At 36.8% G+C, this 15,165-nt stretch overlaps 1 protein-coding gene across 1 annotated transcript in view; it reads right to left on the reverse strand.

The window, feature by feature from the left end:
• Positions 1–9,384: 9,384 nt before the first annotated feature.
• The window catches only part of si:dkey-112m2.1 (transmembrane protein 132C), a 226,139-nt gene continuing 220,358 nt past the window's right edge, over positions 9,385–15,165 (reverse strand). The window contains exons 9-10 of the mRNA XM_036139828.1: positions 13,302–13,493; positions 9,385–12,887 (exon numbers count right to left, since the gene is read on the reverse strand). Coding sequence (XP_035995721.1) covers positions 11,814–12,887; positions 13,302–13,493 — 1,266 coding nt within the window. The 3' untranslated portion in view covers positions 9,385–11,813. The remainder of the gene's footprint in view (positions 12,888–13,301; positions 13,494–15,165) is intronic.

Raw genomic sequence — 15,165 nt, forward strand, 5'->3', positions numbered from 1 at the left:
AATATAAGGTAAAACAAATATTTATACTATTTTTTATTATTTGATTAAAACTATAAATGGGTCCCATGCATTTAACCCATTGTGATCCCTGGTCCACTCAGTAACAATACAGAGGTGGCCAACAGACACATGTTAGCAGGCATTGGCGTAATCTTTTGCCCTAAAAAATTAGAAAGTTGGAAATTACTAAAACCAGGTAGAACGCTACATGATGTTGAATTATTGAGGAGAATAAATATGTTGTAGGAAATAATACATACAGCATACATTTGGGATTAGGAGTCCATGACCAGAAATTGGTTAATTTAACCTATATTTAAGAGAAGGAAATTGTTTTTGCTGCAAAGTTCTAGCAACTGCTTGTTTTTTGGTATTGTGTCTCACTCACACACACAGACACACACACACACACACAAAGATCACCAAGCTCAAGAGAGAAGCGAGCGACTTGATCCATGAAAACAAGCCCCAAACCTGCTTTAATTGATCAGGCAGACCACAACAATGTGAAACAGAGGCCACTTCTAATAGTTACTAATGAATGTATTTATTATGGTGTTTATACACACAGGCACTTTTCCTGCTCGTAAAATAGTTGCCAGGGGAGGGCTGATAGCTGTTGTTGCGTGGGGTGATAACCAGAAAAATGGATTTGTGGCAAAAAAAAAAAAAAAAAGCCACGCCCAAATGAGCAACTTCATGTTAAAAAACAAGCCAGTTACAAGTTACAAGCAACATTTGAGGAAAAACAAGCCCAAAGTTGCTTAAACACCCCTCATGGATTGTATGATGATGTTTTTATTCCGCTGAGAAAAAGCTAAATAACGTAACCTACCTGCGCAGACGCTACAGTCCTTATTAAGTCTGGACATTCAAGTGTTGGTAACTTACCACCGACAAAGTGCGGAGAGCACACAGGTGTCTTTGGTCAGTTTCCACAATAAAGTCCTCTTGTGAGTCCCTCTGGCAGATACCAACACAGCAGTGTTTTCTCATTGCCATTATGTCTGTTAAGGTGATATTCAGGACAAGTCTGTTTACCATTTGACTCAAAATTAAACTATGCAAGCTTTACTGCTCTACGTTTGTCCGAATCTAATATAACCACGGCACATGCGCACTGGGCTGTTCTACATTTAGCAATTTGACGTCATTTGAGAAAAATCCCATTCTGTCATAATGATCTTCTCTACGAGACTTCAGAAATACAGTGAATACTCTGTTCAACTGCAAACTAATACAACATGTTATGACTGTTATCTTCGCTTGTGTGGGATGTGCTGTGCAACTGTACAAGAAAAAGAAGAACAGTTTATCACCAGATGGAAGAGAATGATTTTTCTGTAATTTAAATTGGAGTTCTTGTCCTGCCAAGCAATTAAAATGGCAAGCTAAATCTCTGCCCTTTTCACTTGTCACCCAGATGTTAACTACGATGTTGTATCTATCAGAAAATACAAAACACTGGAGTTATTTTTTCAGTTAATCAATTTATTCTTTATACATCCAAAGTTGATTAATGTAGGTAAAATGTTCTTTTCATTTCAAAAATACAATAAAATAGCAACAGGAAAGCAATAAATCTGAGATGGTAATACAAAGGTGAAATAATTATCACTCCCGTCTCACAACAATACCCATTCGTATTGTGTTCCTGTCATAAAGACATGGTTTCCCAATTCCTTCATTAACCAAGAAGGACGATAAATAGTGAATACTATTGGTCCTTACAAACTGAGATATTTCATATGTATGTTTGAAACCAATTATATTTAACTTCAAAACCTCCCTTTGTGCTCTTTTTGACATTGAACAGATAAGGGTTATGAGTGTATCACAGATATATTACCAACAGGGAAATGGCCTGACGATCAGTGATAAAGATCATTATTATAACTGACTGAGGTTCATAAACGGTAAACAATCTTAGAAAATAAAGCCAACTTTAATGATACAGTGCATGGATAGAAATAAGCATGAGTTTTTGGTTTATTGTATTTTCATTTTCTTCTCTTTATATTGTTTAGTCCTGCAGTACTTTGAAATATTTTCTTAAAAGGGCTTTACAAATAAAATGTTTCATTATTCATGTTTTTTACCATTTTATGTCTGTGTGGACTATTAATATTTAACACGTCAACTCTAACAAGTAAAGCAACAATGCCTGCCTTTCAAGAATAAATGGTGGCGGGTTTTACAATTAACGGAACCATTGCAGAAAATCCACCATGTACACTTTAGGAACCCCAAATACTCATCTTATTCCTGAACACTGGAAAACAATAGATTTAAGAACACTTACTGATAGAGATAGATGGGCACAACTGATATCACAGAGCACAACGGTTTCATGTAGCACAAGGAAGTGTTGCAACCTCTTCTCATGTTTGAGCTCAATAAGGCCATTACCATAGGGATTTCTATTGAGCAGCTGCACACACCAGAAAATGCCACACTTCCTCCTAATGAGTTAGTGGTTTCCAGTTCATAGCTACAAGGTCATTTAACAACTTTCCAAGTTTAATTGAACTTGCTCCCTGTTTGTAGGTGCTGACACAGCCAAAGTTGAAGGAATCTTTTTTTGTTATTGAGAAAAGATTAGAAATAAGTAAAATAATAATACATTAAAACCTAATCAATCCTAATTGATAAATCAGGTTAAAAGACAGGCTCATACACAAAGGATCATTGTTCTTGGTTGATCTACACAAAATCATTAGCAGGTAAGAGGCAGGGCAACACAAATTTATACTGGCCAGTGTTCAGTGAGATAAAAAAAAAAAATTGATACAACTGAAATAGGTACCTGAAATCAGAACTGTACTGTCCTATCTTTATTTAGAACCACGATGACAGGATTACATCTCTTACTATTGGATCTTTCAATAATTTCGATGGACTGTATAAGATCGATCCCTTTTTTTTCAGGGAGCCGAGGACACACACAGGGATTCTGTGACTTATATGTTTACCTTCACAATAAAATCTAAAGTTTGATAATAGTTGTACAACCTGGATATTCTATGTATGATGATTACATGATACTCTGACCTGAAGTTGTTGTTCAGCTGAGGTTGATATCCACCGCCGCCGTTCCACTGCTGCTCCATTATACTTGCGCGTAGGGTTGCCACGCAGGGCTGTGCAAACTGGGTGCAAGCCCATAGAAGCACTGTTAATATTTATACTTGACAGAGCGTAGGGGTACGCAACATAACCAGTGGAAATGCAGTAAACAAAAGAAGAAACGGCCGATGTCACACACCTAAAATCGCCACATACAGTATTGTAAACAATCAAAGAATAGTAGTTAAACAGAATTAAATGAAGGGTAAGATACTTAAAAGATGGTATGTTCACCGTTGCATACAGGAAGACATGAAGATGGGGAATACAGCCTGTCCGTAAAGCGCTTTTTTTTTTAAATAAAAGGTTTTCAGAAACACTTTGCTGTTGTTTTAGACTTGATTTACACTGCAAGTGTTGGAAACAGAAGTCAAAATCCTTGTTTGTACCTACAAACTTGGCCAATAAACTCACCCCTAAAAGTATTCCAGTAATATGTGTATGCTGTTTAACAGTTAAATAATAAACAGTAATAGCATAGCCTTTAGCAAAGTTGTACTGCTTGAAATGACTGTGCCATTTGGTGTCAGTACAAGCAAAGTTGTTAGTTGTTTTAATCCCCCCATTTTGAATTAGAGTTGCGTGCGCGGTCCGTGCCAAGTTACAAAAACTCTGAGGTGCTTGACCTCATGGCGCAACAACACCCGCACATGGGGGCGGGGTTTGTGTCATTCTTGGTGTGCACACTCTGGATTCCTGTTCAATGTGTCGAGTATAAAGCTAGCTTTAGGAATTGCCAGCTGCCTAATGGCATCTGATTGAGTACAAATTCCCATATTTCATATTTTGATTAGCAAGAAATATTAAAACAACCTTTTCCTTCCACTTTCCAGCTTTGCAATACATTTAATTCCCTATAAAATATCCTGATATTTGTGGTTATACTGTGACAAAATGTAAATGTTTTAAATGTTATGAATGTATTTTAGGACACTGTGTGTTCCTGACTAAAATAATTACAGGGATGTTTTGCTTAGACATAAAAAGCAATCTGACTCAATCTTTGCCCAGTTTCATAAACATTTTTTTTCTGGCATTCCTTGATTTCTTTAAAATTTGTTATTGACCACCTGGATTGTATTCTTGTGCCATCAACAGGTCAACTTCTTTGCATTTTAAGTGAAATATCACTCAGTTAGATAATCTAGATTTCACTTTTTCAAGTGTGTTGCTTAATTGAAAATTTTAATATTTAAAAGTTCAACATTTTTATACCAAAAATGCAGAGATGTTTTTTTTTTTTTTTTGTTTAGTTTTTTTTACAACAGATAGGTTAAGGCACATATCTAAGATATAAAAATCTGATTTGGTAACAAAAACATTGTTATACTGTATGGCTTGTACTGAAAAAAAAAAAAAAAAACATTCAGTTGTGCACTGCTGATTTCAGCAGTGTAATTGGTGATGTACGTCACACAACATGTCAAAAGAGTGAAATAGGAACGGAAGAGGGCTGTGTTCAGGACTGTTGTCATAGCAACAGTGGGAAAGTTTATGAAATGAGGAAAGTAGTGATACATCGACATGGCAAATGTCAGAGGACATGGTGCATAATGGTGTAAGGGTTGTGTTCCATTATACCTGACAGGAGTTGCCGGTTACTTAGTGAGTTGGAGTGCAGACTCAGAGATCTTTGTGTCAGCAGGAAAAATACATAGCACTTGAGCATGGAGGACACAGGCAGATGTCTAAATTGGCAAGAACTGAGGAAGGAAAGGCAGCAGTAGCAGTTTGGAGCTCCTCAGTGACAAATAGACAGAAAGTGGAGGAGTGTGTATTTTTCGTGGCTCAAGCTGATAAACGTCTGAGCCTTTTAAATTGCTGTGGAGTATTTCCCCCCCCCAATTTTCATCGCAAAATTGTTTTAATCCAGCCACATTGAAGCGTTTTCTCCAAAATCTTCATTTCGTTATAGGTTTATTTGGAGCCATTCAGAGGTGGGTTTGTTGGTGGGCTCTAAATTAATGTCTTGCACCACACAATGATCACACCAGATATATTCTTAGGCACGCCACAGAATATACTGTATTTTCAAAAGGATTGTCTGTATATTGTGACACACACTGTTGTATATTCTGTGTCTGTGTCACATGTCTTTGTGTGCTTAATGGAGATTACGTCTATTAAACTCCCCTATGGATGCCATATTTTCAGATTATTGAACTGACCTTAATCAAGCAAACAGACCAGCAGTGATTTAGATCAGTTTCTGTCTTGTGGGATTTCTTAAAGAAGTCCTTGATCTTAAAGTAATTTTGCCATGCCTCTTTCTCCTTAAGATATTCACCAGTGTTCTGTGTTTTCTCCATTTGCTGATAATAGCTCTCACCATGGCTTGCTGGGGTCCCAAAGCTTTAAAAGAGGCTTTGCCTGCAATTTAATGCTGATAGATTTTAATTACTTTATTTTTCTTCTGTTCTTGGATTTCTGTAGATCAGGGCATACTGTGTTGCTTTTTAAGATCTTTTTGGGCCTACTTTGTGCTGTCAGAGAGCCATTGAAGGGGTCTCTTGATTCGACTGTTCTGAAATAAATAGCCTTGGAGGTGGTTAGTGAAATTAAAACAAAAAAGACGTTAGTAACAGTTTATTCATCATCTATCAAGGGCAGCAACAATTTTTTCCACATAGAGCCAGGTGAGTTTGGATAGATTTTTTCCTTAGTAAATGAAATCAGAATTTGAAAATGTCTTTCTGTATTAACTCAGTTTATATTTGTCTGATACCAAAATTTGTTTGATCTTTAACAGTTAATAGTGTCAAGCAGGAAAAATGCTGGTAATCAGGCAAATACATTTTCACATTATGTTTGATGTTTTGTGTAGAAGGAAATATGTATATGTAAAACTTGTGCCCACAAAATAAAGTGAACTGGATAGACATGCCTCCATAGAAATGCAGAATCAAATCAAATAAAAATAACTATATAACCAAAAAATAAAACAATTAAATATATTAAATATAAGCGCTCACCCTCCAAAGACTGTTAGTTAATGAACTGATTTCTGATAATCAGATTGATGTAGTTTATCTCACAGAAACCTGGCTGCAAGAGGACTACATTAGTATAATTGAGTTCTTTAATGTCCATATTTTGACACGTTTAATTGTAACGTCAGGACTCTGCACTCATCAGAGCTGCATGTTCCCAGGACTAGGTGCAAAAGACGAGGTGGTTGTTCTTTTGCTGTTTTTGCTCCTAATTTGTGGAACGCTTTCCTACCAGAGCTATGATCCATCACCGAGCTAGGAGTCTTTAAATCACGGCTAAAAACACATCTGTTCAGACAGGCCTTTTACTCTTAGCTGTTCACTACGTGCAAACCTTTTATATCTATGATTTTTTTTTTTATTTTACATGTGATGTCTCTCAGACTTTGAAAATATATATATTTTTTTGTTTTTTTATAAGCATGCCACAGGTTCAGCCTGCTTCCCTTTGGATTAATCTGTCCAGGACAGATCTTTTCCCCACTAATATTCTGTTGGTATTTGAGACAAACCAAATATATTCACATGCTTACAGACCCTCTCTCCATCATGTGTCATTGTACCAATGCCTCCTTACTGGCTACTTTGACCAAAAGAAACTTTTGTGTGCACATTTGCCCCTAACTTTTGAATGAGCTAAATATAGATACAAAAGCTGCACCCACAATCAGTTTCAGATGTGATAAATGGCTTTGTGGGTGGTAAATATTTACATTTGCATTTCCTCCTCCCATATAAATGTGCGCGATTTGTTCAAAAACATATGATTTGCATGTTGCTAATTGATTTCATCACTGCAGATCAGCCCACTAAAAACAAAGTCCCAGGTTTCTATGGGGAATGGCCTTCTGTGATAGTCTGTAGAAGTTTTAAACTTTGTCTAATAATACATTTTGCAAAACGCAGGAACAAAAATCCGGAAGTCTTTCTTAATGATCCGGCAGCAAACCAAAACAGTACCATTTTGGCTAAATTTTGAAGACATCTCACCAGAGCTGAACTGAGCCTGAGTGAATGTAATATGAAGGCTTACTGTACTGACGAGAGGAGACGTGCTGAACTGAATGACAGTCTAGTCGGAGTGAGGCTGAGGTGAAAGGGTTGCCCAATTATTGCTTGCAGCTTTAATTACTAAAAAAAAAAAAAAAACACAAAAAAAAAAACTAATACTCAGAAAAGAAAACTCGCTTTGATCAAGGTGTTTAAGATTATGCGATTACAGATGCTGGAGATGCAGAAAGCAGTTACTGGAAACAACAGATAACTCACGGATGCCGAGGACATCATCAATGTGGCATACATAGACAAATGGAGAGTTATCTCGGGGCAGAATGGACATGAGGATTTCCCATGCTAACATGTGACAAGTGACATTTTTCCATGTCTAACAGTGACAAGTATCCCCAAGACGACCTGGGAGGGATCGACCACTCCTGCAGGGGTGTGTCCTTGCTGATCCATATAAGTTGATGTAACCGAGACCTTGGCACTTTCTCACGTCTTGATTTTACCTTTTTCATGCATCATGAATTAATATGAGTCCAGTACTGAGCTGAGCCATTCCTCTGACTTGTTAGATTAAATACTGTATATTAAAGTATAGTTTCTGTTTCAGGAGTCATTTCTTACTATAGAAGTCATCAGTAGAAGAAAAATGCTTCTCCAGGGTAAAGAACTGGGATGACCGTAACAGGGTGTGCTAAAATTTTTACAACTGTCGTTTCCACCGGACCTGGAGGTGGATCTTTTTTTTCTTTTTTTCTTTTGGCTGAGGGGCCACAGAAGAGATGACATCGTGTGGGCAGCAGATGCTCACAGCGGAAATTACGTGAGGAGATTCCTTTTAAATATATCCAGGGGCTGTGATGTCAGAGCCTATTTGAGCTGATTTTGTTTGTATTTTTGAAGGCATTGGAATGGTTCAGCATAATTATTTGTAAACGTGTCGGTAAAACGTTGCATGTGACTATAACAGTGGAGAGAACTGGAGGGATCCGGAACCAACGCCTAAAAGACTGCTGTAGCCTAAGTAAGTAGGTTTTGATCCCCCCTATGTATCTGCATACAATATTAAAGCTGCCTTTCTGAAAAATTAGCAGGGAAATCGGTTTTGGTTTAAAGTACATAAACTATCATAAAAAGTTAAAGAAGCATCAGTGGAGTCAGATTCAGGGTTTCAATGGCCCCCAAGCTCTCATAAAGAAGTTTAAAAGCCTCTAGTTCGATTATATGTGAAGAGGGTATATGTAAGTGAAGTTAAAAAGAAACTGGCCAGTATAAAAGAGTGTAAAATAATAGCAAAATATATAAAAAGAAAAAGGTATGTGAACATAGCGGAACTGAACACAGGCGCACCGTTGCAGGGGACGCGTTAAGGTGGCAGACTTCCACTTAGCCACGTTGGCTAACTTGTTAAATTTATTATAGAAATTGCTGTAATATGTTATAATAGGAATAAGGGTTCTGGTGTCTGTGAAATAAAGAAATTGATTCTTATGGAACCAGAGTGTAGAACTGCGTGTGAGTCCAACAATGGACCGACAGTCAACAGACCCCCTGAGGGTTAGCTGAGGGTTATTAAGATCTTAACACGTGCGTTACGTTCAGCATTTATACTGAGTCGAACATTTTGAAAATTTAAAAATCACAGATCTGTGTAATGTTTGAATATTCTAACAAATAATCTCTTCTGTTTCAGCTGTGAGCCACAGCACAATTCAATAATGGTGACAAAATGCACCATTTAAACATGGTAGAATGAGATTTGATTAATGAATCACACAAAAGGACAAGAATCACCTTCAACTTTAATTAATCAAGCAGCAAATTTTCAAACAGAGACACAGTAGAAAAGGATGAACCTGACTAATAGGGCCACACAAGTAATTGAGTTTCAAGGTTTTAAACATTTTTCACTGCAATGGCTGTTTTTTGGGGATCCAATTTAGTTGGAAATAAAAGTCTAGATCTTAAACTTCGTTTTTAACATATTTTTTTTTTCACAGCCCTCACAACAATGTGTAAATGTTACCCTTTTTTGCAATAGCATAGACTAACACTTAAAAAGGGAAATAAAAAAAATAAAAAAAAACTTATGTTAATTCATTCAGTGTAGGTTGAGGGGGACTTTATAATAAAAAAAATATTTTAAAGAGAATCATCACTGCCACAAGTAGTTGCAATATAAAAAGTTTCGCAATGGCAGAGCATAAAAATGAAAAACACTTAAATCAAGATATAAAGTCAACAAAAATAAAATGGAAAAAAAAAAACTAAAAGATATATCAAAAAAAAATACGAGTGATCAAAATATTTATAAACACAATTAAAATCCAGGTACATAGAAACTTTTTATAAGTAATCCAGGACATCTTTTTTCCCCCCTGGGGAATAAATATGATGTAACACAGAGCAGCTTTTCAAAATAGGAAAAACGGGAGACCATGTTATTCTAAAATAGGTGTGGACACGATGCAAGACTTTCCTCATTTTCAGATTTTGAAAAGACTAGATGTTTACATTAAATGACTAGTTTTTGTTTTAGTTGAAAGAGTGGGGATAACACGCTTAACAAATGCACCTGGTGGTGAACAATCACAGACTACAAAAATTTTAAACCAACCAAAGCCCACTGAATGTATGAAACTCTCATGGTAATTCTCAAAAGTGCAACAGTTTGAAGGAACAAACATACATTTTGTTGGCGGTAATAGAAGATAATCTCAGAATTGGAACGGGTTATATTTCCGTTTCAAGCCACATAAAAGTAATAAAATGCAATTAAAGTGAAGATGATTTAGATAGCATTGACAGCTATTTTGTTATACTCATGTTGGATGTTTGGTTCTGGTATTTGAGGTTAGAAGTTGGTCTGTGATTTGACAGCTAATGTTGACTTTGATCCAAATGTATTATGATTTGGTTCTCAACAGATAATATAATATGTGGACAGGCTCACACAATTAAACATTAAAAATGTAGGATAAACTTGTTTATTCTAATTCCAAAATATTTAAATCAGAATTTTTTTTTATTAAATTAACTTAATTGTTAAATTAAGTCTGATTAGAATTATTTGCAACATGTGAATTGTTTGGTTATTTCAACAGGCCATTCTTGTTTTTATCACCAAGTAATTGTAATTAGTTGACTATTTTTATTATTCCCACAGCCTTTATGTTCATAATTTTGTTTAGTTACAAATGAAAGTAAAAAGAAAAAAAAAGGTCCTTACATTGGTTGGAGTGTCCCAGCCTCTATTTTGATTCGCTTCTTATAATTCAGTTCAAATTCAATTCCATCTAACAAATATTTAAACATGCTGTTTTTGAGGTGGGGTCGGCTCCGCTCTCAGACTTGCAGACTCCTGTCATCATCCCATCTGAAACAAAAAGATTTTTGTGGCAACTCGCCCTGTTGACTGAGCACCACTAGTGCAGAATGACCCCGGCTTTCGCCTGCGTGAAAACGGAGGTAAAATAAAATTGTGGGGGAAAAAATGGTGTAGTCGGTCCCCGGCTTTAGTGAGATGTGAGTTAATGGGTTCAAGATTGCCGCTTTAAACTTGCACCATATCCACATTTAAAGCATTTTTTCCCTCAAAACAAGTGGAATTGAGACAAAAGAGGTTTGACAAGGACCCAAGATTATTTTGCCACCCGACTCAAAGGGAAGATTGGGAACAGGAGGTAAAAAAGAAGCCCCCAGATCTTAGGCCTAAAGCTTTTTACATATCTTTACCAGGGGTGTCCGTAAATGCGGGGTGCACTGTATGTGATTGTCTTTTTATGCTTTTGGTAAGAAACACATTTTTCTGCTGCTGAAATTCTAAAAGAATTGTAAGATTATGACACTTAAATTTAGCAATAAAGCTGCTATTGTATATGTAGAGAGGGATGATCACCAATAAAAATACAAAAAAAAAAATAGAAAATGAGGGGAGCAGGAAAAATATTTAAATAAATATAGACATAGAAACCCAGAACTTAACCATGATAAGGGAATTTAATAATACAGTTCTAAATTGTCTCCAAGAGTACCGGTATTAGTTATCTACATATTTTGAGATCAAACACACATGGCTCCTCATAAATAACATCATGCATGGATCTGAGTTTTGGAGACTAAACAGAACTAAAACCAAACCAAACAGCACCTTACAAAATGTTACCATACATATAGTAACTCTAAATAAAACTCTGTTTTGTATATACAGTACAAAACTGCTTCAGAATTTTGTCTCATATGCTCTATAATTGCCAGCTTGTGGCAAAAGACCTACAATCAATTTAGAAAAATGAAAAAAAAAAATCTGAAATAAATGTACAACATATAGAACAGTAAAATATGATTTAAGAAAAACTAAAACTAAAATCAAACAGAAATATCGAGCTTAGTAGAAGACAAAGAACATACATTTAAGCAACAATACAATTTTCACTTTTAAACCTTTTTAACTATGCTGTTGTGTGGAAATTCAAGTCTTGTAACGTGTCACCCAGACCGTGTCTGAGAATTGTCATAGAATCAAAAGCGACAGAGTCATCTATTCAGTTTTCAAGGTGAGGTCTTCCGTTAAACTACAGCAGTCAGATTGTTTCCTCACCCTTTCATTCATATCTTTCCATCCTCTCCCTCCTTATTATGAAGGCATTCAGGTGAGTTTCTCTTTAGTCCAATGAAAACACCCAGAACCTCTTATGCTGTGTTCTTAATTCCCTTCTCATTAAGCTTTTCCATGTAGTTCCTAAGATCCTTAGAGTCCCCAAGCTCAATGTCTGGACAAACCCATTTTATATCACTGGTCTGCACCAGCGGCAATGGGCTAAGCACTGGGCATCCATTACTGGACTTAATATTGGAGAAAGTGGAGAACTTTACTCTCTTTCTCTTGGTGGTCGGTGAGTTAAGGGACTCAATCCTCAGATCTCTTCCACTTGAGCTACATCCGCCGCTGTCCGTACCACTATGCAGGATACCTCCGTTTAAAAGCTGACTACCTTCCTCCAAGGTGCCGGTCAGTTCTTCATGCTGCTGCTGCTGCAGACACAGCCCCTCCTCTTGGCCAAGCCAAACCCAGTCATGGGCATGGGGCATAGTCTCTGGGGCCTCCAGAGAAAGATGTTTACTTCGGTACTTGTATGTGTAAGAGATGCAGTTGATGAGAAAAACCAGGATGGCTAGGCAGAAGACTCCCAGCAGTGCATACATACCGATCTCCAGGTCCGTCAAGCCACGCCGCGATGGCAACAAGTCGTCATCAGTACTGCGACTCCGAGGCAGCTCTGGGTATTCAGAGAAGTCATTTAAGTTCCTGTTCCCGCTGTCGGATGATAAGCGACCCCCATTAGGCCGCACTGGAATTTGACCTCTTATAGTCGTGGCCGCACGGTTTATTAACCCAGTGTCCATGTCAGAGATAGAGCCACCATAATACGGAGGATCCGGACGTGTCCTTCTGTCTCCTGGTTGCTTGTACTGGTCTTCTGACTGACCAAACCTTACCTGTACATTCACCATTCCTGTGGCTAATGCAGTACGTCGTTTGGACTTCTGGCATACCTCCGATGGATTCATCTCAACACGCACAAGCAAACCCTGGCCTTGACCCTTTGCGACAATGATGGGCCACTTCCATTTTGCACTCTGCTGCACATTGACCACCTTTTCATCCAGGGACGTGGCTGCCAGGGTAAAATGGGCAGGGTTGTAGTTGTCCAGAGGAGTCATTGATCCATCACTGAACTGAAGCCAGGCACTGATGAGAGATTCCTGTGAAAACAAACGCAAAACATATCAAATCTAAATCGGGGCGATATCAGTAGTGTGAAATTTAACAACAAAAGCACAAGTCTAAATCTTCAGATTCCTCTCAAATGAGGACCAAAATAAACCACAGGCACAAGGGAAGCTATAGTGTTTCTTAATTACAGTGAAAAAGCTAGAAAAGACTTGGAAAACTCTCTTAGGGGGTGACTGATTCCTAAATTTAAATAAACAAGAAGAAAACAAATTTATAAGAAATATTTTTAAAGAAAACAGCAATAACATAGACCAACCAAAAAAAATTCTGATTCAACCATTAAAATCTATTTTTGTAACAGGTAACACAACAACTTAACATTCTTAACTCCCATGGCACAATATGAAAACTGAAAAGAAGATCTTATTTGGATGGGATTTTACCTGTGTCAGTGATTCTATGACTTCCTGTGTTGCTGCAGTTGCAACAATGGCTCTGTTGCTTCCAGGGCTCAGTTGCAGGGACAAAGAGAGTCCAGAAACCAACTGCACCCCAAGCTCCGTCACACTCACTTTATCATCCAGCACCCTGATGCTCCTTTCACCCAGCACTGATGACGTCAGAGGGGACAAGACCTAAAACATTCAAAAAAAAAAGAAAAGAAAAGTGATTCAGTTTTACGGTCTGGTAGTTAGGTCTGGTACAAGCTAACAATTTCACAAATGTAGAACATTATCATATTGTTGTGTCTAAACTAACAATATTTATCAACTATCCAATCTAGTAAGTCAAAACTATTGTATGTAATTATTGCAGATGGATAGGAAATACAGTTTTTGATATGTGATAGCCTGTAACATACTGCAGCACTTTGACGTTAAGATAACAGAAAACACATTTCCTAAAATTACAGTATCTGCAAAACGTATCCTTAACCTTTGAAGCTTTCACATAAAGGAGTAGTTGAAGCATTTTTAGCTTTGCGTAACATCGTTCGATACAGACAATTATATTTTTTTCCTTTCAACATCATCTAAATGTAATTGTCGGCTAGCACACCTGCTTGATATGTTTTAAAACCAGCTGCAATGCATTAAAAGAGCAGATGTTTGATCTAGTGGTACAAAGTGTACAGCAGGGTTTAAACAGGGTATTAGGCCCTCAACTGTTTAGTCTTTGCATTTAATAATATTCCGGATCACTTGATGCAGATTTGCAAATGTATGCAGATGACTTATTTGTACATGTACAATGTAATTCGGCTGAAGTTGCAGCCAATAAACTAGCATTAAAAAGGATCACAAACTGGCTTGATCAGTCATGTCTGAGCTTGAATGTAAATAAGACTAAGTGTATCTTTCCCTAACATCATGGGACAACCTCGTACAGTTTATATATTTTTTTATACTTCTTTTTATTCTACTTGAACAGTATTTTTTATATAAATATGTGGATCCAAATGTGACTTAAAAATATGTTAAAAACTATTAAAACATAATTTAAAACACATTAGACAAATTAGAAACTGCCAAGATGTCTGCATCTTACGACATTGTCTCTAATGTCTTACTCTGTCACTATCTGGGACCCTGTGTTACTACATTAACTGTTGAGTACTTACACAAACATTTGAAAATCCCTCAATCCAATGGAATATCAGTAGAATTCTAAATGAACACAACCTACTTAACATCCATAATTTGAATTATTCACAAAGTTCTCATGTTTTTTTTTTTTTGTTTTCGAATTTTATCACGAGTATAACTGTATTCATACTCATCCACTAAATGTGATTAGATCCCTCAGATCGACACACAAGATTGCACCATACTTTTTTGCTGTGCTGTTTTTGGGCAAATTACCTGTCTCTGTAAAAGCCACACATCAATTATACCTACTGCAAGAAGATGAGGTGCTTTAGCTTTTTTAGATCCTCTGAATGTATCTTAAATAATTTGCTAAAGACTGCTCAGAATTTACCATGGATCATGATGTTTTAATAATAATGTGCATTTTTGTGGGTTTTACTGTAGCCTAAGATAATACATACATATGTGATGTAACTGGATTATGGCTATTTTATTGACAATTTCTATCTCAATTCTTAACTGTTCTTAAGCTTTCACAAAATTTCTTAACCGGCCAATGACTGCAGATGTGAATTTGCTAAAAGTTATAATCTTGTGCAACACATTTACGTTTGAGGTGTCCCTTTTTAACTAAAGTCAGGTTTCAAGGTTGTTTTTATCAAGTGACAACCACAAACCTCAATGTGTTTCAGCCATGTTTTATTTGACTGACAACGCC

This window comes from Fundulus heteroclitus, chromosome 8, assembly GCF_011125445.2.
Source record: "Fundulus heteroclitus isolate FHET01 chromosome 8, MU-UCD_Fhet_4.1, whole genome shotgun sequence".
NCBI classification, from domain to species: domain Eukaryota; kingdom Metazoa; phylum Chordata; class Actinopteri; order Cyprinodontiformes; family Fundulidae; genus Fundulus; species Fundulus heteroclitus.